Source organism: Labeo rohita, chromosome 16 (genome assembly GCF_022985175.1).
Source record: "Labeo rohita strain BAU-BD-2019 chromosome 16, IGBB_LRoh.1.0, whole genome shotgun sequence".
Classification (NCBI taxonomy): Eukaryota; Metazoa; Chordata; class Actinopteri; order Cypriniformes; family Cyprinidae; genus Labeo; species Labeo rohita.
This window is the reverse complement of record NC_066884.1, coordinates 6141986-6166724: the sequence shown is the minus strand read 5'-3', so window position 1 is coordinate 6166724 and position 24739 is coordinate 6141986. Positions and strand designations below refer to the sequence as shown.

At 30.5% G+C, this 24739-nt stretch overlaps 2 protein-coding genes across 4 annotated transcripts in view; one reads left to right on the top strand and one right to left on the bottom strand.

Moving 5' to 3' along the window:
• Positions 1-239: 239 nt before the first annotated feature.
• On the top strand, positions 240-6256 carry dnase2 (deoxyribonuclease II, lysosomal). The gene is made up of 7 exons (XM_051131255.1): positions 240-369; positions 641-749; positions 1851-2010; positions 2484-2574; positions 2677-2841; positions 4800-5015; positions 5262-6256. Exons 2-7 carry the CDS (start codon positions 658-660, stop codon positions 5660-5662), a joined length of 1125 nt encoding a protein of 374 aa, XP_050987212.1. The 5' UTR covers positions 240-369; positions 641-657; the 3' UTR covers positions 5663-6256.
• Positions 6257-9341: 3085 nt separating this feature from the next.
• rgl2 (ral guanine nucleotide dissociation stimulator-like 2) overlaps positions 9342-24739 on the bottom strand; it is a 32160-nt gene continuing 16762 nt past the window's right edge. For all 3 annotated transcript variants that reach the window (XM_051131247.1, XM_051131248.1, XM_051131249.1), the window contains 13 exons: positions 23355-23464; positions 22980-23195; positions 22796-22899; positions 20880-20964; positions 20219-20278; positions 18868-18954; positions 18604-18636; positions 18392-18513; positions 18218-18307; positions 15306-15399; positions 13289-13516; positions 12969-13083; positions 9342-11934 (listed from right to left, as the gene is read on the bottom strand). In XM_051131247.1, coding sequence (XP_050987204.1) covers positions 11753-11934; positions 12969-13083; positions 13289-13516; positions 15306-15399; positions 18218-18307; positions 18392-18513; positions 18604-18636; positions 18868-18954; positions 20219-20278; positions 20880-20964; positions 22796-22899; positions 22980-23195; positions 23355-23464 — 1526 coding nt within the window. In that variant the 3' untranslated portion in view covers positions 9342-11752. The remainder of the gene's footprint in view (positions 11935-12968; positions 13084-13288; positions 13517-15305; positions 15400-18217; positions 18308-18391; positions 18514-18603; positions 18637-18867; positions 18955-20218; positions 20279-20879; positions 20965-22795; positions 22900-22979; positions 23196-23354; positions 23465-24739) is intronic.

Here is a 24739-nt window from a genome sequence, read left to right as displayed (position 1 = left end):
GAGAAAAGTAACAGTTACCTCATGTAAGCGTCTCCGTGTGCTGTCTTACCAGAGGTGTGAAAAATATTAAATACAAGATTAATATTAATGTTAAATACACGAAACTGTAATAGCATTGCATTTAAGATAAGCAGTGGAAAGTTCGAATAATAAAATAATTGTTACCCGACCAATAAAGAAAACAATGCTCAGTCACCAATCCCCTCCCATTACGATTAAAGCTAAATTCCATTCTATGCGCTTATTCTGTCTACACTTGAAACTAATGAACGTGCAGCATGTGACAACATGAGGAATTAAGTTTCGCTCTCTGATGGACTGACACGATCAACTTTTTCACTCTCTGAAGCACGCCTTTTAGCCGCTGAGGTAAAATTAAGATTTATGTCAGCACTTGTATAGCGATGATAACTAGCTATTTGTAATTCAATCATGTTGTTTGTTAGGAGAGAGACCATGAGCAATGTAACACATACATTAAGACTAACTATTACATGCAATAAACCACTATGCCCTAGTTAATATGCAGATTAATAACGTGCAGTTTTGTAACCAAGTAAAAGTGATGTTTAGAAGGTTTGTTATTGCATTTGTACATTTGATTTACCCTGACTGACAAATGAATGTTGTTCTGTTTCAGGTTCTTTCACTTCCATCATGTTGCTTCATGTTCTGCTCCTCCTTCATGCATCAAAACAAGCTTCCTCCACCATCTCATGCTATGATGATCAGGGGAAACCTGTAGATTGGTTTGTATATTTTTAAGAGACATAAAAACACAAAACATACAGCAGTTCATCTTTGCATACTGTCATGGAAATGTGTTTTATTCTTCATTTTTCATACCATATTTTATTGCTTGAAGTCCTAGTGTTATATATGTCTATGACTTAAAAGGATGATGAGTAGTTGACATGACATGTCAAGCAGTGTCAAGTGTACGCTAGTTTGGGGTAAGATGTGACAGTAAGGACATTTGTAATGTTAGAAAGAAATTTATTGGCAATAAATGCTGTTCTTTAGTTTTTCTATTCATCAAAGAATCCTCAAAAATTAATACAAAACAGGATTTCACAAAAATATTAAGCAGCACAATTGTTTTTAACATTAATAGTAAAAAGAAATGTTTCTTGAGCAGCAATCAGCATATCAGAATGATTTTGAAAGATCATGTGCCACTAAAGACGAGAGTAATAATGCAGAAAATTCAGCTTTGCATTACAAGAATAAATTAAATTTTAAAATATATTCAGATAGGACAAATTTTAATAATATTTTAAAATTTCACTGATTAACTAAATTCAGTCTAGGTGACCATAAGTCATTAACAAAAAAATAAAAAATAAATAAAAAACTGACTCCAAACTTTTATATTGTAGTGTACTTAAGCTAAAATGACTTGTAATATATATTTTTAATTATTTAAGTTATTTTATTATTATTAAATATGCAGTTTCATCACCTTGTATTAATTAAACCTGTTTATTCACAACAGAACAATTAAAGTAAACAAAAATGGCTACCTAATGTAATAGTACTTGTGTTAATATTAATAATATAATATTCTTATAGTACAAATGCAATATGATTTATTATAGGGTTATTATTTTGTTAGTAAATAAAAAAAAAATAGATTTTTTTTTATTGTTTTACACAAACACTGGAAAATATTTAATGTAGGAATAACTTTGAAACAATTTCCCAGAAGACGTTGCATTTACACAGTTGTATTAGAAAAACTGAAAAGGTGTACTTTCCTGTAAAACATACTTCAATAAGCTTTGTTTTATTTACAACTTTGAGAAATCTTTTTGTGTGTGTGTTTCCCTGTTTTCTGTTTCTCCTTATAGGTATTACTTGTACAAGCTCCCACATCTGCATCATGAGCCTGTGCAGGAGGGGCTGAAGTATCTTTTCATGGATGGAGAGACTGAGGGATGGATAGAAGGGAAGACTTTAGTTAATGACAGTCAAAGTGCTGTTGGTCGAACAGTAGGGCCTTTATATGAGGTACAGGTCACACTTTTTACATAACATTTAAAATGAAATGAAACATTAAGTTTTGCTTAAACCATCTTCTGTTCTTCTTTCATTATTATTCATTTTCCCACTGATTTTAGAGAAGCTTACTCAGCTTGTCCTGTTCTGTAGTTTGCATATTTTGCCAGTTTTGCAGAAGTATAAAAACACTGAGTTTGCATTTACATTGCAAGGTTTAATTATAAATCCATGCAAAATCTATTGAGACGTAGAATCACATATAAAATCAGATACCAAACAAGGTTTTGCTGTTTGCACACATGCAGCACGATCAAACTGAAACTCAAAAGTGCATTTTTGGCTTTATTTATGGCTTTACGTGCACATACATATTTCATAATAAAAAGGAACTCGTGCTTTAGATCACATGCTCCTCACAAGGCATCTGATCTCATACAGTCACGTTTATTATGAAGAAGCTTTGAGCTTTAACTTTCTTCCAGGGTGGTGAAGTTGGATACATCTCATATAATGACCAGCCACCACAACAGAAGCTTTCAGGAAATGCATCAAGGTCTTGTGGCCACACCAAAGGTGCAGTTTTAGCACAGTTAACTGCTTAAAATGCTAATAATAGAACACAAGCAAACATTTTTGGAGGGTTGTGTTAATGTATGCTCTTATTCTCTATTTCAGGAGTTGTTGTCTTTGATAAACAGCAGGGCTTCTGGTTGGTTCACAGCACACCTCATTTCCCTCCTCCTAAATCAGAGGGACAGTTTTCATACCCCAGTTCTGGCATCAATAACGGACAGAACTTTATCTGTGTCACATATCCTTTCGAGCGCTTTCAGACCATAGGTATGACTCCAATGCATTTATTAAATTACTGATGGTTTAAAATATGATTTTTTGCATTAAGCGAGTCTAAACACAGGAATAGTCCACCAAAAAATTGAAACGCCCACCCTTATGTCATTTCAAACCTGTACGTCTTTCGTCCACGGAACATAACAGAAGATATTTTGAAGAATGCTGGTAACCAGTTTTGGTTCCCATTGACTTCCATTGTATTTTCTGTCAGTATTATGGAAGTCAATGGGAAACAAAATGTTTGTTTTCCAACATTCTTCAAAATATCTTCTCTTATGTTCCTTGGAAGATAGAAAGTCATACAGGTTTGGAATGACTCGAGGGTAAGTAAATGATGACAAAATTAGCATTTTTGGGTGGACTATGCTTTTAATGCTATAGTTTGTGACTAAATATGAATTAGGTGTGTTAAAGTGAGCTAGGTTAGTATGATCTACATTTTCATATGCTTGTTTTAAAGTGAGTCTGATGTTGGAGATGCTGCTTGAAATGTTTCTCACCTAACCTTTTCATGTGCAATTTCTAAAGACAAAACATTTATGGGATGCAGTTGCCATAGTGACTGTTAGAGTAATCCGTCTGACACAGTAACCATAGTGACAACACCTCTCACTGTGCTGCTCTTTAGGTCCATTTAGTTTTGTGTTTGTAAATCACAGTATTATCAGACTTTCCATTAATGGTAATAAAGCAATAAGCTAGTGTTTCTTAATCCTGTTTTTGGAGGTAGTACACATTTTGAACTATTCCCTAACCAAACGCCAACCTACCTGATTGAACTCATTAGCTTGTCAGTGAAAAAACTAAGGCCTGAAATGAATGGGTCAGATAAGGGAGACATACAGAATCTGTATTGTTGGTGTGTCTCCAGAAACAAGGTTGTAAAAGTTTGTATAAATCAAGGCTTGATGTTTCAGACACAAAAACCCCTTTACATGGTTTCAAGCAACGTATTATAATATGGTGATATGGTAATTAACAACAAAACATTTAACAAAACATTTTTAAATTATTATTATTAGCTTGGATACCATAACCAGCCTACAGTTAGATACTACTAATAATAATAATAACAGTAACAGCAACATTTTATTATTATTATTATTATTATTATATTGTCTTCTGTGGTTTATCTTTCTTATGGTAATGTAATACATTTTCATACAATGCAATTTATTTATTATTATTATTATTGTTATTACTTTTTTTTTATTATCTTATGTTTGTCTTTCTTTTGGTGTTGTATTATACTTTTATACAATGTAATGTAAGTCATTTCTCTGTAATATGTTTCCATATTATGGGAAAGAAATATAAAGTAATAATAATATTAACAATATTTATAATTTTAACAATAACAATAATTGTAACAACATTTTTAACAACAATAATTACACTCAAGTAATTTTTTGATATAAATATGAATATATATATATATATATATATATATATATATATGTAATCAGCCTAAAATAGATCACCATAATAAATAATAACAATAATAATGTTTTAATTTTTTTTATTATCTTCTGTTTGTTTTTCTTTTGGTATTGTAGTGTAATTTTATATAATCTAATTTATTACCATATTTTGAAAGCATAAAAATAAAAAATAATTATAATATATATATATATATATATATATATATATATATATATATATAATAGCAATAAGAAAACTTTGCTATTATTATTGTTGTTGTAAAATAATAATATTAACAGTAATAATAATTATAAAAACTGCAGCAACAATAATACAAATACTGATTATTATTATTATTATATTGTAGTTTAATTTGGTTTCATTGTCTCTGTGATGTATTTCCATATTTTGAAAAAATAATCTAAATATAAAGTAATAATATTTTAACAACAATAATTTCAATAAATACTTATATATGTGTGTGTGTGTATGTAATTGATTTCTTTGCCATATACTTTCCAAAGGTGAGCAGTTGAAAATCAATCAGCCCCACATATACGACTGCAGCATCCCTGCTTCATTGGCCGCTGCTGTACCTGCTATGGCTCAGCTCTGTAAACACACACTGGGCAGATGGGACAACACTTCCTCCCCCCCCCCATCCAATCGCAGTATCTCACTCCTCTCCCTGGCTGGAACAGAGTTCATTAGCTTTGCAAAAGGTGCATCATTTGCCAATGGTAAGACTCATTTTTCATACTGATGTGATGTTGACACTCTAATGCCAGTCAGTCAAATGTGTTAAACGATCAAGATTTGAACATTTACCTCTTTTTGTTAAACAAATATGTTCTGGTCATGTTGAGGTTCATGTTCTTTCATCCCTTTGCACTGTTGTTTATTCATTTTTCTATGCAAATATGTACTGGATTGACATATTGGACTCTTATGATGCAACTTTTTCACTGTTTTTTTTTCATAATCAGGCCTGTATCACTCCTGGGTTGCCCCTACGCTACAGTCCGACCTGCTGGTTCAGTTCTGGCGTCGCTCCACGGGCGTCCTACCCTCTGACTGCTCTCCAAGCTGGAAAGTCCTCAACATAGATCTCATTTCCCCAAGCCAGGGCATCACGTTCAAGTCTACAGAGGACCACTCGAAGTGGGCCGTCAGTCCCGACAGCAGCAGCGCTGGAAGTGGGACGTCTGGTGGCTGGGTCTGCGTAGGAGATATCAACCGGGACGAGGCAGAGGAGAAGAGAGGCGGGGGTACGGTGTGCCACCAGGATGCTGTGGTGTGGAAGGCCTATCGCTCGGCTGCCCTGCAGTGCGAAACCTGCGATGGAGGAGTGCAGACGTGTGAAAAAGCTGCATGGTATCACAGATGAAGCGGGATACAGGAGAAAGAACAACAAAATCAGGGTCATGCAGGAGGACTGCCTATGTAGGTGTCAAACAGGTATGATTATGAGGTCAAATGCTTTTTTTATTGTATGTAGCAATTTTATGGAATTAATATGTGAGGTGATTAATTTAAATGCAAATGCAACAGGACTGTACATTTATGATTAAAATCTTAAATTCATCTCTTGTATAATAACCGGTTAGAAATTTGATTTTAATACGGTACAGCTTTATTTTTTTAAAAATGTGTTTATAAATATAAATGTTTTCTTGTGCTATGATTACATCATTTTTTTTAAAATAAAGAGTGTTACAAGGTGAAGTTTGTAAGTTCTGCAGCATTAAACTGTATGGCAAAAAAACTTCTGTTATTAGCCAAACCTCAAACTTGAGGCAACGTTGCAATTTGGTGTTTTTAGTGGCACAGAAATTACACACATTACCTTAAACCTTGAGAAGTCACAAGTGCATTATGGGAATTAGCCTGGGATGTGTATATTGGAGATGTTTTTAATCCCTCAGCTTTTGTTGCTGTATTACATTGAGGAGAATAAAAGCACTTTATGTGTCTGTAATTACATTTTTTTTCTGCTTTAGCTTTTCACAAATTCAGGGGTACAGCAAAAGATGCTTAATAACTCAGGGTGGGTAAAGCATCCACTAGTGAGCTCAAAAAGAGACCTAAATTAACGAATATGCTACAACTTTAGTACATTAAAACAAAGAAAATGGGTGATTAGTATAAATAATAAAAATAGTAATATGTACAGTATAAACTACCATTCAAATTTTTCATATATATATATATATATATATATATATATATATATATACTAGTTTTTAATGTTATATGGTTTTATTAATATTTTTAAGCAGTTTTTATTTTTAAGAGTTTTTTTTTTGTATTTTTGTCATTTTTGTTATTTTGTTATTATTTATATTATTATTATCATTTATATAATTTATATAATTTTCAATTGTTGCTTTTTTCATGTTTACATTTTTAAATATTAAATTTTTCATGCTTTTTTTATTTAAAAAAATTCTTGTAACAAAGTTGCAAGATTATTGGAGTGTATTTTACATGAAAATACTTTAAAAATTTGTCAAATATTTTGTAATTTAAAAAAAAAAGAAAAATAAAACATTAAATATTTTATGAAATTACATATAATATATGCACACAGATTTGTTTGAATTTAAATTGTATTTTTTTTATAAAATAAATGACATATTGGCTTCTTTACAGATAGATTAGAGTAAACTTCACAACCTAAAAAAACAGTGTAATAATGATATTATTTATTTATTTATTTTTCTTAAAAAATGTAAAAAATATTCTACTTGTAAAGAAGTTGTAAGATTATTGGGGTTTATTTGACAAGAAAATACTATTTCAGTTTTTTTTTTTTTTTTTTTTTTTTTTTTTTTTTCAAAATTTCATATTTAATTTAATGTGCTAGTTGTTTCTTTGTACATTTTTAATTGCAATTTTTAATTATTTTTTCCAATCTTGTAAGATTTTTAAATCTTACAAGAGAACACTATGAGAACACCATTTCAGCTTTTCTACTTTAAAATTTTTACATTGAATTTAATGTGTTAGTTGTTTGTGTTTAAAAAAACAACAACAAAATATTTTATGAAATTATATATAATATATATATACTCATATTATTTTAATATTTTATAAATTATATAATGTTTGATAAAAAAGTTAAAAAAAAAATACAAAGAAACAAAAAACACTTTTAACATGTAGATTATAATTTTTATGTAGAAAAACAAATAGTATTTTCTTGTATATAACTTCTTTACAAATAGTTTAGAATAATCTGCAGAACTTCAAAAAACAATATTTTAACAGTGTAATAATTACATATTTTTGATTATTAAAATAAATGAGCAGTACACTAATAAACCAGCTAGCCACAACACTGACAACACCATCATCCCAGGAGCCTTGTAAAGCTCTTTTCTACACCAACGCAGCTGCTAATAATCAGCACTTAGGTGTTCGCATTGGTGTAGGAGGGATAAAAGTGCTTAAGCAATCAGACAGCGATCATTTCTCTTGACTGCAATCACACACACAATGCTTTGTCTCTCTAATGCCAACCTAAACAGGCCACTGTTTATGTACAAAAAATTATATTACTGTGGTACCTTTCAGCCAGTCTTTACAAAATTATTTTAAGCAATCCTTAAAGGAGAAGTTCACTTCCAGAACAACAATTGTCAACCAGGATGTTCATGTCTTTCTGTCTTCAGTCGTGAAGAAATTATGTTTTTTGAGGAAAGCATTTCAGGATTTTTCTCCATATAATGGACTGCTATGGTGCCCCGATTTTGAACTTCCTAAATGTAGTTTAAATGCAGCTTCAAAGGGCTCTAAACGATCCCAGCCGAGGATTTTTTTTTGGAAAATAAAAATGTGTATACTTTTTAAGCACTAAAGCTCGTGTAGCACAGGCTCTGGGATGCGCGTTTATGTACTATAGAGTCACGTCGAAAGGTCACGTGGAACGTAGGTGGATCTACAGACCCAGTGTTTACAAAGCAAACGCGCGAACACTAAGAAAGTGCAAGTAAGTCAAACGATGTTTACAAACAAAAAGGTACAACGATGTCGGACGATTCTGAAGTTGTAGGAGAAAGTAAGATGGAGTTTTTCGTCATACTCTACCTTTTTGAGCCGGAGTACACAGACGATGAACTTCGACGTGATTCGTAGTAGTGATGGGAAGTTCGGATCATTTTACTGACTCGTTCATTTTAGCAAAATATAATTAAAATGTTACGTGTTACTTCCCTAACACATCTACTGCTTACACAAATGTTGATCACACTACAAACAAGACAAAACTTCAGAATCGTCCAACATCGTTGTACCTTTTTGTTTGTAAACAGTGTTTGATTTACTTGCACTTTCTTAATCTTTGCGCATTCGCTTTGTAAACACTGGGTCTGTAGATCCGCCTACGTTCGGCGTGACCTTTTGACATGATTCAATAGTACGTTGTAAACGCGCATGCCAGAACCTGTGCTACACCAGCTTTTGTGCTTAAAAAAGTATACACATTTTTATTTTCTGAAAAAAAATGGCTGATTGTTTTGCTAGATAAGACCCTTCTTCCTTGGCTGGGATCATTTAGAGCCCTTTAAAGCTGCATTTAACCTAATTTTGGAAGTTCAATTCAAAATGAACGAATAGTTCAAGAACGACCCATCATTAATCCGTAGCGTCGTGAACGTGCATCCCAGACCCTGTGCTACACCAGCTTTTGTGCTTAAAAAGTATACAAATTTTTCTTTTTCGAAAAAAAAAAAAACATCGTTTCTCTAGATAAGACCCTTCTTCCTCGGCTGGGATCATTTAGAGCCCTTTGAAGCTGCATTTAAACTACATTTTGGAAGTTCAAAATCTGGGCACCAGTGAAGTCCATTATATGAAGAAAAATCCTGAAATGCTTTTCTCAAAAACCATAATTTCAGACATGAACATCTTGGATGACAAGGGGGTGAGTAAATTATTTGTAAATTGTTGTTTTGGAAGTGGACTTCTCCTTTAAAAGATGTGACGTTTCATTTATACAGTAATTGATTTTCACAGGTAAATGCAATGAAATCTCAAAGGCATGAATTGGGTCTGAAAGCTGTCAGTTGTATCAAAATTAAAGTTTATTACAAGAATAGGAGGTATGTAGTGCATAAAGGTGTCAGAATACAGATCTGACGATACAGGACTGAAGCTGCAACATGCTTTTCACTGCGCAACACACCAGAACAACAATCACACGAGAGCACCTGATAATAAGGCACTTTAACAAACAAGTGACCAAAAACAAATGACCGGAATGGAATACTAGCTTACTACTTACTCAGTGTATACAGCCATTTTTCCAAGATCTCAACAGTAGTATGCTACATTTGTTGTCACATGACGGCATCACATTGCATGTGGCATCCAATTCTTATCTTAGAAAAATAAAAACTCTGTTGTATACTGCACATTTGCATACTATATGTAAGCATAGTATGATAGTATGCTATTCCGAACATAACTAAAGACTGAAGTGTAATGAACCCCTCTTCCTTGCTGTGAGCTCTCGCATGCCTCAGTTCCCACAGAGACTTCAACAGCATACGAGTAAGAGAGCGCAAGGTTCATTAGGGTACGAATGACAGTGTTGTTTTCTACTCTTGATGATCGTAGCGTTACGCTTTTATCAGTACAAAACAAAAATAATGTCCCAGGCACAGCTTTTTTGCATTTTTGTGTTAAAGGAGTCGATTTGGTATCGGAGAACAGCCAGAACTGGAGACCTGCAGTTCAACACACTATCGGCTCTGTCCCAAAACCTAGTGAAATGCCTGCATAGGCAGCACTTTAAGGCATCGTATGTGCTACACACTCAAATCCTGTACTAAAAATAGGCTGGATGATTATGCCTTAGATGTTTTCTTTTGGCCTATTTCTGTGCATGCATATTTTGCATGCAGTTGGGTATATAATACCAAATAGGTAAAATCCAAAATTTACTGTTTAACCCAATATTTTTGTGCTACTGTATATACATTGCCATTCAAAAGTTTGGAGTCAGTGAGATTTTTTTGATGTTTTGCATTTATTTGATTAAAAAAGGCACTATTTTTACAATTCAGAATAGCTGATTTCAACTGTAATATATTTTAAAATGCAATAATTAATATTTTAATTATTATTATTATTATTATTATTAACAGTTGTGCTGCTTAATATTTTTGTGGAAACCATGATACTTTTTCAGGTTTCTCTGATGAATAGAAAGTTTAAATAATGAAAAATAAATCTTTTGTAACATTATAAATGTGCTTATAATCACTTTTGATCAATTTCATGCATCTATACTGAATAGCAGTGTTATTTTAGTTTCACTGAGATACTGTAATTGTTTTTAAATTAATATTACATTTTAGTAATATTTAATTTTTATATTTTCAGTTTTCATTTTAATTTTAATAGTTTAGTAATTTTAGTAAATTTGTTGTTTTGTCATTTTTACTTTTTTATATATGGTTATAATTTGCATTCATTTTAAATAAAATAAAAAAATGTTGCGGGTTTATATATAATATGTGTATATATATATATATATATATATATATATATATATTTCCTTTTTTGTTTTTTATTAAATTCAGTTTTTTAATGAAAAAATTTTAATTTTGTATTTTTTTTAATTGGTTTTAATTTTAGTTTCAGATTTAGTTTTAGTTAACTATAATAACACTGCTATATAAACGGATTAATTTCTTTTGAAAAAAAACCTTACTGACCCCAGACTGTATTGAAATCAATTGTAAAGTTTCCCATTTATGGCCTATGAGTTGCTGCCAATGTCTAATGTTTCAAATCTGTCACTTTTGAGGATCTGTTTTAATTACTTTGCTGCCTTTACGCAAACTTTACACTAGGTTTTGGATCAGTGTCTCGATATAACCATAACCATAATTAATTTCATATAAATATTTAAACATAAAGCGCGCAATAAGCAACTATCAGTATGCATACTTGGTAAGGACTTTGGAGAGCGGCAGTGGTTTCTAGCGACTCGTCTTCAGATAGGTGGGTGTTTTTCAGTAGCTTTTTGCCCACACAGAACAGCTCAGTGTATTGAAATGTTAGACAGGTGTAAGTACCTTCTGTAAGTGTTTATTTTATTATGCTGGGATCTTTTAGCTGCTCCATCTCCATTTGATGTTCATCAATAATGCAGATTCTTGACTAATATTCTGTAACCAATAGCCGGCTAGCTTTAGAGGTAGACGGGGGAGAAGTACTAGAAATGCTGGTATCAGCAAAAGGTACGTGATTCTGTCTTGAAATTCATTACGGATTTATGAAATGCAAAAATAGTGCAACGTTTAACAGTAACTAACATTTTAGAGCCATTTCAACCAAGCTTTCACTCAAATTACTAATATTAGGACTTATGAAAATGAGCCAGTTTTACACAGTTACGTCACAGAGCTCTGAATGAAACATTTTGTGTCTTTTGAAAGTACTTGGACGTGAATATCCTGTTTTTACGTTAAAATAGTGTCCGGACTAGTCTTCTGCCCTTGGCTTTGATTCGTGGAAAGGTTGCGCTGGTTTCATTTCCAAGAGTCGGAGACCCTGTTGGTGTATTTCCTCCTCTTCTCCTTAACAGGAAGTCGACGCTAGCTGAAGACATGGCATAGAAGACGTTTCCTGTGGGAGGTATTATTAACTCTGTGGGGGTAGAAAAAAAAAGATGAAGAAATACTCAGAAAACAATTAAAAGGTGTGTTTATTTTCTTAATCAGCTAAAATAATTTTGTTAAAACTTTTATTATTTTTTAAATATATTTCTATAAATAAATAATTCAAAATAAATAATAAATGTTAAATTAAAATAAGTAAAAAAATAAGTAAATACGTTTAATACACACACACACACATATATATATATATATATATAGTAGTGTGTGTGTGTGTATATATATATATATATATATACACACACACTACTGCTCAAAAGTTTTGGGTCAAATATGTAAATAATTAAAAAATAAAATAAATGTTAAATTAAAATATAAGTAAATACGTTTATATATATATATATATATATATATATATATATATATATATATATATATTGTAATGTAATTTAACATTTATTATTTTATTTTTTTTAATTTTTTACATATTTTACATATATATACTGTATGTACTGTGTATATATACACAGTACTGTTCAAAAGTTTGGGGTCAAATATATTTTTTGGAAAAAAATATACTGTAAAAAAGTACAGTAGTATTATTACAATTTAAAATAACTGTTAGTCTATTTGAATATATTAAAAAATGTAATTTATTCCTGTGATGCAAAGCTAAATTTTTAGCATCATTACTCTTCAGTGTCACATGATCCTTCAGAAATCATTCTAAAGAAACATTTATTATTATCAATGTCAAAAACAGTCTTTGATGAACAGAAAGTTCAAAAGAACATCATTTATTAAAAATCGAAATGTTTTGTAACATTACAAATGTCTTTACTGTCACTTTTGATCAATTTAAGGTGTCCTTGCTGAACAGTAGTGTGCATAATCATTCAGATTTTATTTAATTGTTTTATTTGACTGACAGCTGCCTGTTTTGATATGAACAAGTTCATTAATGGCACTATGTCCTATACTTATGCCCAGAGTAATGTTTTCTCATTTTATGATGTGTTTTCAAAAAATGTACAGCACTGTATGACATGAAAAATGTGCTATCACCTTTTCCCTCCGGCAGCAGTTGGATCAGCTCGTATTTGGAGGCTTCTTGAGCATTCTGGTTGTGCTTCTCTAATGCAGAACTGATTACAGTGGGTGTTTTATCATTACTGGTGACCTGAGGCAGCAGAGAAAAGAAAGTATACATTAGAACAAAGAAGCGACTGCATTCATATTAAACAGGAGCTGACATGAAATGCCAAAGATTGTCTGATGTAATACTGGACTGGTGCTCTGAAATACAGCGGTTTTAGAGCACAATAGTGTGTTGGGGTTTTTACTTTCATTTGAAAATTTTAAGACATTTGTGTTTGCTAGACTACCAGAATGCTTCTGTATAAGTTGCCGTCGTGCAAATCCATTCTTATCCTGACGATTCTCATATCAGGCCCCGCCTCTGGTTTGTTATTGGTTGGGTTGTTGCCACAGGAGACGGAGCGTCGATGTGATTTGACAGCTGTAGTGGGTGTAGTCAAAACAGAGGGTGTGGCATCATTGGGCGGTGGTGATGAATCAACATCCAGACAGGAAACGGAAGGGGATTTCACATGCTGAAATAGAGGTGATTATGACAATATTCTTATGAATAGTTCAAGAAAAAAATAGCAGTTACATAATCTTTCTGTGGGTTATTTCATCTGTTTTGAAATTAAATCTCATGTTTGCTCACACAAATTCCTAAAAAAAAAAAAATTTGGTTTTGAAAATAACCGATACCGATAACCATAAAAATACTTAACATCAGTACCGATAATCAGCCAGGCTGAAAATCAGTCAACCCCTTGTATAAAATAAAAAAGCCCTATTAAAAATACTAAGTAGGACACCTGATTTTTCAGGTGTAAATAAAACAGTTCTGTTTACAAGAAAATACTATTTCGGTTTTTATACTTTAAATTTTCATGTATAATTAAATATTAATTGCAGTTTCTTTATTATTCTTTGCAGAAAACAAGCAATTTCTGAGTGAAAGTTGTTTTTAAGGAATTCCTACACTAAAAATTTGTTGAAACAATTTTCTTTTAACTGCTTGTAAATTTATTAATAAATTACTAGGAAACAGCAAATAACACATTGAATAAACTTAAAATTTGAAGTAGAAGGACGAAAATAGTATTTTTCTGTAAAAAAAAAAAAAAATGCTCTAATCTGTTATTTACAACTTTAAAGAATATTTTTACATTGTATACAATCTTTATTAATGGTCTACATTTTAGAGTAATCAAATCTATGAAATAACATGAAGTATGTTAGTTCATCCATTAAAAAATAAATGTTTTTTCATTTTTTTATTTAAAAAAAATCATAAGCAGACAATATGTAATCATTTATATGTGTTTTTCAGGGCCGATGTCGACACCGATTATTGCAGATCAAGTAGACTGATAACCGATATTTTAACCGACCTATACATACATATGTCTGGTGTAAAAATTTAAATGGATGTCAAAATTAAGAAAAACAAGGTCTCTGACAAAAATGTTCTTTATATGCTTTTAAATGATTTTATTGACAAATCGGTTTTGAAAATGACAGATACCAATAACCATAAAAATGCTTAATATTGGTGCTGATAATCAGCCAGGCAATGATACTGTTTTTTCAGGTATAAATAAAACAGAACTGTTTACAAAAAAAATACTATTTCAGTCTTTTTACTTCGAAATGTCATGTATAATTCAATTTTAATTGCAGATTCTTTTTTATTGTGTGTGTGTGTGTGTATATATATATATATATATATATATATATATATATATATATATATATGTATATGTAGTGTGTTTTTCAGGGCTGTTGTTGATACCGATAATTACAGATCACATCGACTGATAACCAATATTTGAACCGATATATATATATATATATATCTAGTGTAAAAATTAAAATTAATGACAAAATTAAGAATAACAAGGGCTCTAACAAACACTTTCTTTAAATGTTTTTTTAATTATTTTATCGGCAAATTGGCTTCGAAAATGTCCGAAACTGATAACCATACTTAATATCGGCGCCGATAATTGGCCAGGCGATGATACAGTTGTTTTCAGGTGTAAATAAACCAGTACTGTTTACAAGAAAATACTAGTAGACAAAATGTAGTCCAAATATAATGTGGTCAAATGTGTCCAAACTTTTATCTGGTAGTGTGAATTTTCATGTGAAATGTGTCTCATAATAAAATCATGGCATTGTTCAATTTGAAAAAGCTTTAAAATGGTATAATGATCCTGTGTGAGCTCTCAAATAATAAATCTCTCAAAGTTGCTGATAACAGCGGGGCTTTTAAAGACCCATTACTGCAATGTAATCGAAATAAAGCTCTTTATTCGCCCTTACCTTGTAAAGCTTGGAGAGCAGGTGATTGACAGGAGACGGGAAGTCAAACATCCCATCAGCATCCACTGTCGTATTTGCCACAGCTGAGAGAGCACTGTAACGAGAGAACAGAATGATCTTGTCACAAACTGGAGGCTCTTTGCCATTTGCTGCTTATGACATTGATTTTTTCTGAATAGACTGTAACCTAGAGTATAAATACAAAACTCGAAACCAGCAGCAGCGGTTGCTTTGAAGTCACACGCTAACTGCAGACGATAAGTGTGTCTTTGTCCTGCTTTAAAACTTCATTTCATTCAGCTCAAGCAGTATTACTGTGCTTAAGAGCTCATGAAAGAAACATCTGTGTGTGCATGTCAAGGACTGAGGCTGATCCTCAGCATAGCCGTCAGGAAGATTGTCATTTGAATCGCTGAAAAATTGAGCCCAGGATTCGCAAAATAAGAGCAATGCATCTCATACTATATAGTAGTGTTTCTTAGCCTGTGAGTCGTGACCCAAAAATGTGTCGCAAGTCTGTTCAGCAGAGAGAAAACTATGCTGAATGCAAATAATAATAACATTATCGTATTTAGAACATGAAATTCATCCCTATTCTTTGGCAATGCCTGTGCATCCAGTCAAACTCTACTGTATTTTGGGTGCAAATTTGTCTGTTTCAAGATTTCAACTTGTTAAAAGCTAGCCACTAGACACTAACACAGACACATTTGTTGTCCCCATAGGAAATGAATGGGTTACTATAGTAACCAGGGTTCATTTTTTTCTGATGCTAAATCACAGCAGTACTATAAAAAAATGATAACACTTTACAATAAGGTTCATTAGTTAACATTAGTTAACTACATTCGTTAACATGAACTAAGAATGAACAATGCTTCTACAGCATTTATTAATCTTAGTTCATTTTAGCATTTACTAATGCATTATTAAAATCACAAGTTGTGTTTAACATTAGTTAATGCACTGTGAACTAACATGAACTAACAACAACCATTTTTGTTAACTAACATTAACAAAGATTAATAAATAGTCTGATAAATGTATTGTTCGTTGTTCATTCATGTTAGTTAATTTATTAACTAATGTTACCAAATGACACCTTATTGCAAAATGTAATCAAAAAAGAAATTAAAAGAAAATAATGTTCTTTAAACTTATCTAAAAAATGCATATCACTATTAAAGTTAAAGCTCATATGCATTTTTTAGATAAGTTGATCTTAGTTTATCAATATGGTATTTTATTAATATTGTACATTAGATTTTAGTTAAAGTATAAAACTAAAATCTAATGTAAATATAAATGTTTGACAAAAAAAAAAAATCTAATTTTCATTTTGTTGAAGCACTAAAATTGTTGGAAATAATATAAATAAACACTAAAAATAAAAATAAAAATAAATGAAACCTAAAATAAATAAATAAATAAAGCACATAACTGTAAAATGTAACTAAAATTTAAATTAAAAGTATGCAAGTATAAAACTAAAATCTAATGTAAAATATTAATAAACACCATAATGATAAAATAAGATAAACTTAAAAAAGTGTTATTTATTCTTTACATACTATTATGGTGTTTTTTTTAATATTGTACATTATGTTTTAATTTTATACTTGCAGTTTTAATTTTAATTTTAGTTACATTTTACAGTTACGTGCTTTATCTTTTTTTACTATTACTATTTAGGTTTCATTCATTTTTATTTCAGTTTTAATTCATTTTTAGTGTTTATTTATATTATTTACAACAATTGTAGTGCTTAATTTTTTTTTTTGTCTAATGTGTATATATTATTTTATTTCAGTAAGCAAAAAAGATTTAATAATTCTCGTTTTAGATTACAATAATAACCCTGCCTGAGACAGAATAAAGTTTTATTGAAATATTGGTAACACTTTACAATAAGGTAACACTTGTTATTTTAGTTAATGTGTTAACTAACATGAACAAACAATGAACAATACATTTATTACACTATTTAATAATCTCTGTTAATGTTCATAAAAATACAGTTATTCAGTGTTTGTTCATGTTAGTTCACAGTGCATTAGCTAATGTTAACAAACACAGAGTTTAATAATGCATTAGTAAATGCTTAAATACACATTAGCTAAAATTAATAAATGCTGTAGAATAAAGCAATAAGCCCCAAGAAGCCATGGTTTATTTATTTTAGTCCTTGATTCTGCTTGGTTGAGCTGCATTCAAAGCTGTTGTAAATTACTCTACAAACATACACCTTTGTTTACTTTTGTGTGTTGCTTGGTAACCACTTTGTTGCAACCATAACTGTTTCTGAGGAACTACATTGTTTGGTGGAAGAATATGGTTTTTATTTATATCATTACACTCATTACATTTGCTCTATTTTGTGAAACCTTACTATGTATATGGAATAACCGTTTTATAAAAGCAATAAGCCCTGTGAAGCCGTGGTTTACAGTGAATTTATAACAGCTTCACGTCGTGCCTAACAACTCCCCTTAGCTGTTATAAATTCACTGTAAACCACGGCTTCTTGAGGCTTATTGCTTTAATAACAGCTAGTGAATTTGTATTTTTAGGCATGATGCAGAGTGGAGTGCCTATAACCTCCTTAGCTGTTATTAATTCACTGTAAACCCTAATGATATTAATAACAACATTATTCATCCGCCAAACAATGTAGTTCCTCAAAAACGGTTGTGGTTGCAACAAAGTGGTTGCCAAGCAACACACAGACGTAAACAAAAGTGTATGTTTGTAGAGTAATTTACAACATCTTCGAACATGGCTCAACCAATCAGAATCAAGAACCGGAACTATCTGTTTTAGCAAGGTATGTAATTACGGTGTTGCAGAAATGTATATAGAGGCACGTATTTTCATGAGCCTGTGTTGTTAGACAGTGACAGTGTTTTTCTTACTCTGGACACTGTGTGATGATCACCGTAGGGTTCAGGCCACGACCAGGACTCGGCTCGCCCGGTGCTTCAATCTGATTGGACAGCTTGTAGCTATTGAAAAACGTGAATCTTATTATATAGCCAATGAGTGCGTATCTGAGATGTTTAGAATAGAGTTTAAGAAATGTCACTGACCTTTCCTCTTCACGAAGAGTAGGTACACTGTGATACCACTGAACGAACGACTCATCTGTTCTGAATATGCTGTTTTTACACGAGGACTGAAGGAGGCGAATTTGAGCGATGACTTCAAACTCCTGAAATCAAGAGGATGTGATGTTAATCCTTTTTTTTGCAACTTAAAAGAATGACATTCAAGAATTTATGCCTAATCACCATAAACTCACCCGTCGCCTTTTATCGAAGTTGATAAAGCCATTCTGTAAGAGACAAGAGTACATTTTGGTTTACATTACAATGCAACACTGACTTTTAGTTTAGTTTTGACACGTTTCGCTTCTGTCAGATGAGCTTTGACAAACATTGTGAAACCACTGCTATTTTTATACTTCACAGCTGGATGTGTCGATACTGTCTGTTTCGTCTCTTTTTATTTTTTTTTTAGCTCTGTTAATCGTGTTAGTTCTGGCATGCTGTGAACTCTACATCACCTCTAATCTGTCTTTGACTGCAGTGTCCAGCATGGTGAGATCTCGGAGGAAGATGCCCAGGTACGGCACAGTGCCCTGAGCGCACGACTACAAAAAGAAATAAAGCATTCAGATACGTCAAAGATTATAAACACTGCATTACACTGTCATAAATACATGCATAGTTTTTGATATATATATACACATACTACCAGTTTGGGGTAAGGTTTTTTTTATGTTTTTGAAAGAAGTCTCAAGCTCATCAAGGCTGCATTTATTTGATAAAAAATACAATAAAATACTCATATTTTTGTCATTTAAAATACCCATTTTTTATTTAAATATATTTTAAAATATAATTTATTCCTGTAATGCAAGGCTGATTTTATTCCTGTAATGCAAGGCTGGAGTAATGATGCTCATTTTCAGCATCATTACTCCAGTCTTCAGTGTCACATGATTCTTCAGAAATCATTCTAATATGCTGATTTATTATCAATGTTGAAAACATTTTTGCTGCTTGATATTTTTGGAAACTGTGATACTTTTTTCAGGAAAAACTTTTTTTTTTTTTTCCAAAAAAAAAAAGAAGCATTTATTCAAAATAGAAGTCTTTTGTTGTAAAAGTTTAAGGTTAGTAATTAAAAAAAAAAATATTCAGCAAAGATATGTTAAATTGATTTTGAAAAAGTGGTAGTAAATTTTAAATTGTAATATTTCCATGATATGACAATTTTTACATATTTATTACATATATAATACATTATTATTAGTATTATATTTATAGTAATATTTATATTTCTGTATTAATATATAATAAATATATTATATAATTTGTTAATATTTGTTAAATTGATAAAAAGTGGTGGTAAATTTTTAAATTGTAATATTTACACAATATTACAGTTTTACTGTATTTTTATTCACATAAATGTAGCTTTGATGAGCATAAGGCGATTAATTTAAAAAGCATTATCATCATCATCATACGTGTGTGTAAATATATACTATAATATATAATGTATATCTTATTATTATTATTAGTAGTAGTAGTAGTATTATATTTATAATAATATGTATATTTCTGTATTAATATAATACATGTTTTATATAATTTGGTAATGTTAAATATTTATTATGTTTATTCACAGCCTTGCAGCCTTGATGAGCATAAGAGATTTAAAAAAAAAAAACATTAAATATCATACTGAGCCTAAACTTTTGAATGATAGTATATATATGTATGTATATATATATATATATATATATATATTAGCTGTATAGCTGTAATATTTCTGTTTCTGTATTAATATATCATAAATATATTATAAAATTTAATGTATTTAAAATATATTTATTCATGGATGCTTACCCCTGTAAATCTCCTGTTGTTGATTTTAGTGTCAAGGTTTGAAAATTTGGATGTCCCTTCCTGTAAAATGAAAGTGCTTTCATTACAGGAAACTTAATTCAATTCAGAGCACAATAATTCAGTTCAGTTCCTTTGTTTGTAAAATGTCTCTGTATATGACGTAGGGAATTTTGCCATGTTGTGGTCGTTTTTAAATCTGAATGTGATTTCAGAGCTGCAGCGGAGAGGAATTATCATGATTTCTTGTTTTGTTTTGTTTGTTTGTTTTGTCCTTTTTCGAACTTAAATTCTTCTGTGTTCCACAGCATAATGACAGCAGAATGAGTAAATAATGACAGATTTTTCATTTTTATGTGAGCTGTTCCTTTAAGAACAGCAGTAGATAATGAATTACACAAGAAGTTTACAGTGTGAGGCTGTGTTTTTGCATGACTGATTCTGATATTACTCATTCTGTTCATGTTATTAGTTCCTTCCTTCAGGCCGTGCTGAATTGATGCAGAGCTCTACAGTGATGAAGCACATCCAATGAGCATTTTACACTCAGAGCCAGAGAACATCGATTGGCCTGATATTTTCCCATCAATGCATCGGCATGCTCTCTAATAGCATTAGTGAAGGCCAGTGTGAATTGGCCGCTTTGTGTCGTAGTGTGACTGACCTCTTTGAGGAGCTCGCGGCTCTGGGAGTAGTTGTCTTTCTCTGAGAAGATGTCAGACAGCTCCTCGTATCTCCTCACAGCTTCTCTGTCGGAGCAGAGGAAGGACTTTAGGTTATTCTGCACTGCTATTGTTAAAAATAATATTACATTTTTATATAACATGCATCATTTTTTACATTTCAATGAAAATTGGATATTTAATTTTAAGGAATATTCCAGATTAAATACAAATGCTTCAAATGCTAACATATATTTTTTAATCTACTGTTCAAAAGGGGCAAAAAACACATTTAATTCTAAAATGCATTTTTTGGTTCATGCAAAATGTTTTTTTTAATTATATTTTGGACAATATTGATATATTTATACTGAAAATAAAAAAAAGTAAAATTGAGAAATATAATAAATGAAATAATATAAATAAACTTATGTAAAACAATATATTAATTTATAAATATAAGAAAAATAATACATGATTTTAAATAAAAATGTATATTTAGCACTAATATATTCATTTTCAATATTACAATGAATATATATTTGCAATATATTTTAAATCATTTTTGTATTTTTACTCAATCAATCAATCAATACAAAAGTTGATAATATTGTAAAAGTCCTTTAAAAATAATTTGTTAAATATTTTTAAAAAGACATTTATCTTATATTAACATTATATTAATCTTGTTTTATTTTCAAATATATTTTTAAATGATAATAATAAAATAATAACTTATAAATATAAAGACAATTTATAAATATAAGATAATAAATGAAATAATTTAAATAAAGATGTATATCTAGCATTTTGTATATTTAGCATTAATATGGTAATTGTCAGTATTTTATGTTAATATTCACATATTTTAATCAGACAATCAATCAATAAAAAAGTTGATAAGAATATAAAAGTACTGTGATTCTTTTATAATCTTATACAGAAAATAAATAAATAAATAAATAAATAAATAAATAATTCTGACCAAATAATATTTGAAATAATACATATATTCAAAAAGAAAATTGTTTAAATCTTCAGACGCTAAAATATTTTTTTTCATAATTCCATTTTTCTTAAATTAATATTATATTAGTCTTTTATTTTAAAATATATTTCAAATCTGAATATATCTGTATTATTATGATTAATACACTAATTTATAAAAATAAGAAAAATAAGAAAAATAATAAATTAAATAATTGAAATAAAGATGTATATTTATCATTATGTATATTTAGCATTAATATATTAATTTTCAATATTACATTAGATAAATATTAGCAATATTTTAACCCATTTTTTTTTTATATCAATTAGTCAATCACTACAAATATCGATAAGAATGTAAAAGTACTGTGATTCTTATACAGCAAAAAATAAATAAATAAATAAATAATAATTCTGACCAAATAATATTTCAAATAACATATACATTCAAACAGAAAATTGTTTAAATCTTCAGATACTAAAGTATTTTTTAAAAAGACATTTGGTCTTATATTAATATTATATTAGTCTTTTATTTTAAAATATATTTCAAATTTGAATATATCAGTATCATTATGATTAATGCACTTGAATGAACTTATAAGAAAAATAATACATTAATTAATTTAAATAAAGATGTATATTTATCATTACGTATATTTAGCAATAATGTATTAATTTTCAATATTACAATATTACTTTAACCCATTTTTGTATTTTTAATACAAAGTTGATAGGATTTTTTTTTCATTTTTGTATTTTTAAAAATATATTTAATACATAAATATGAAATATCATAAATATGAAAATATTTTTGCCATACTGAAGCAAAATCTACAAGGCAAGTTGTACTGCCCCACAAGTAAATATTGACTTAAATTATGTTCCTGTAACGCATCAACGAGCAGCTGTCTAAGTAAACCCAGACCTGTCTGTCTCCTGCCAAGTCTTTCTCAGCCTGTGAATGGGGTTACTCTGCAGCGCTGACAGAATGGCGTACAGCGAGGAGAAGTTCTTCCTGCTTCTGCAGGCCTGTTTGGAAAACAAACCACACGCTCACGTGAGTCCTTTATCCTGATGGATGACATCATTCATAGTGAAACTGCTCTGACCTCTGCGACACTGATCCATTTCTCCAGCAGTCTCGCTCTCTGTTGGCTCTTCAGACTCGTGTTCCACAAGCACGAGGCCGTGACGGCGTTTGCTAAGCGATTGAACTGCTTGATAGTGGCTCTGACGGACCAGCACGCTCCTTCCTTGCCCTTCTTATCTCTCTGAGACCACAGAGACCCCAGACAGTGATATGGAACCAGCTTCAGAAACAGATCCTTGAGGCAAAACAAAAGCATTTTGATTAAGGTGATGTTCACAGACTTTAATGAGTGAGGTAAACTGTCACTCATTTTACATTTCAAGTTTCAAAATAATCGCTGGTCTTTTTTTATAGATGTAAAGGTAGCATTTGTGAGCAGTGTGATCAAACTCACTGTCTCGATCCTGGTAAGCTGCTCTGCGATTACGCTGGATGGAAAGCCCAGGATGCTGGTGGCATCAAAGTCCGAGGGATCAGGAGGGGATGTCAGACCTTTGGTAGGGTCTGTAGGACATCAATACATCAGTATGTAGAAATAGGCAAGGTACATTATAAACACAAAGTACTGCTATGTCTAAATGGGAACCAGAGTTTAAAATGAATGCTTGTTAAGTGTTTGTGAATCAAAAAAGGATTTGGAGTCAGTACGATTTTTTTTTTAAATAAGAAATTAACTTTTATTCAGCAAAGATGTGTTAAAATGATCTAAAGTTACAGGAAAGACTTTTACATTGTTACAAAAGATTTGTTTATTTGAACTTCCTGTTCATGAAAGAATTCTGAAGAAATGTGTCATAGTTTCCACAGAACCAATGCAACTGTTTTCAGCTCTGATATTAATAAGAAATGTTTGAGTAAATCAGCATGTTAGAATGATTTCTGAATAGAAAACAGTTATTTTACATTTTTTATATATTTTAAATATTTTAAGTTTTTTACTGTACTTTTGGTAAACAAAAAAATATGGAAGCCTGTTTCCCCCACTGAATAAATAATAATAATAATAATAATAATAATAATAATAAAAAGTTAATTGCGACTTTATCTCTCAATTCTGACTTTTTTTCCTTAGAATTGCATGATATAAATTCACAGTTGTGAGTTATAAACTCATAATTGCATCATATAAACTCGCAATTGCGAAAAATAAAGCTGCAGTTCTGAGAAACAAAGTCAGAATTTCGAGAACTGCGAGTTTATATCTTGTAATTTTAACACAATTGTGAGTTACGTCACAGTTGTGAGATAAAAAGTCAAAAAGTCATGAGAACATATCAGGTTTTTTTCCCCTTTTTATCTTGTTATCTTTATAACTCAAAACTGAGTTTATATCTTACAATTTTGACTTTATAACTTGCAATTGTTGGTTTATATCTCATGATTCTTGGGAAAAAAGTCAGAATTGTGAGATATAAGCTTACACAATTCTGAGTTAAACTGTATAAAAAATAAAAAAAGGTAATTGTGATTTTTTTCTCGCAGTTCTGACTTTTTTTCTTGCAATTGCAAGTTTACATCTGGCAATTCTGACTTTTTTTTCCCAGAATTGCATGAATTGAATGAATATAAATTCACAGTTGCAAGCTATAAGGACAGAATTGCATGATATAAACTTGCAATTGCGAAAAATAAGGCTGCAATTCTGAAAAATGTTAGAATTTCGAGATATAAACTTTTTTTCTCATAAAAAAAACTTTATTTCCAAGACTTTATTTCTCGCAATTGCAGGTTTATATGTCACAATTCTGAGAAAAAGATATAAACTCACAATTTTGAGTT

Excerpts from the sequence above, each read along its gene's own strand:
- dnase2 (XM_051131255.1), top strand. The coding sequence starts at position 658 with ATGTTGCTTCATGTTCTGCTCCTCCTTCATGCATCAAAACAAGCTTCC. Across the intron at positions 2,011-2,483 it reads CAGTAGGGCCTTTATATGAG|GGTGGTGAAGTTGGATACAT; the intron begins GTACAGGTCACA and ends ACTTTCTTCCAG. Across the intron at positions 5,016-5,261 it reads AGGTGCATCATTTGCCAATG|GCCTGTATCACTCCTGGGTT; the intron begins GTAAGACTCATT and ends TTTCATAATCAG.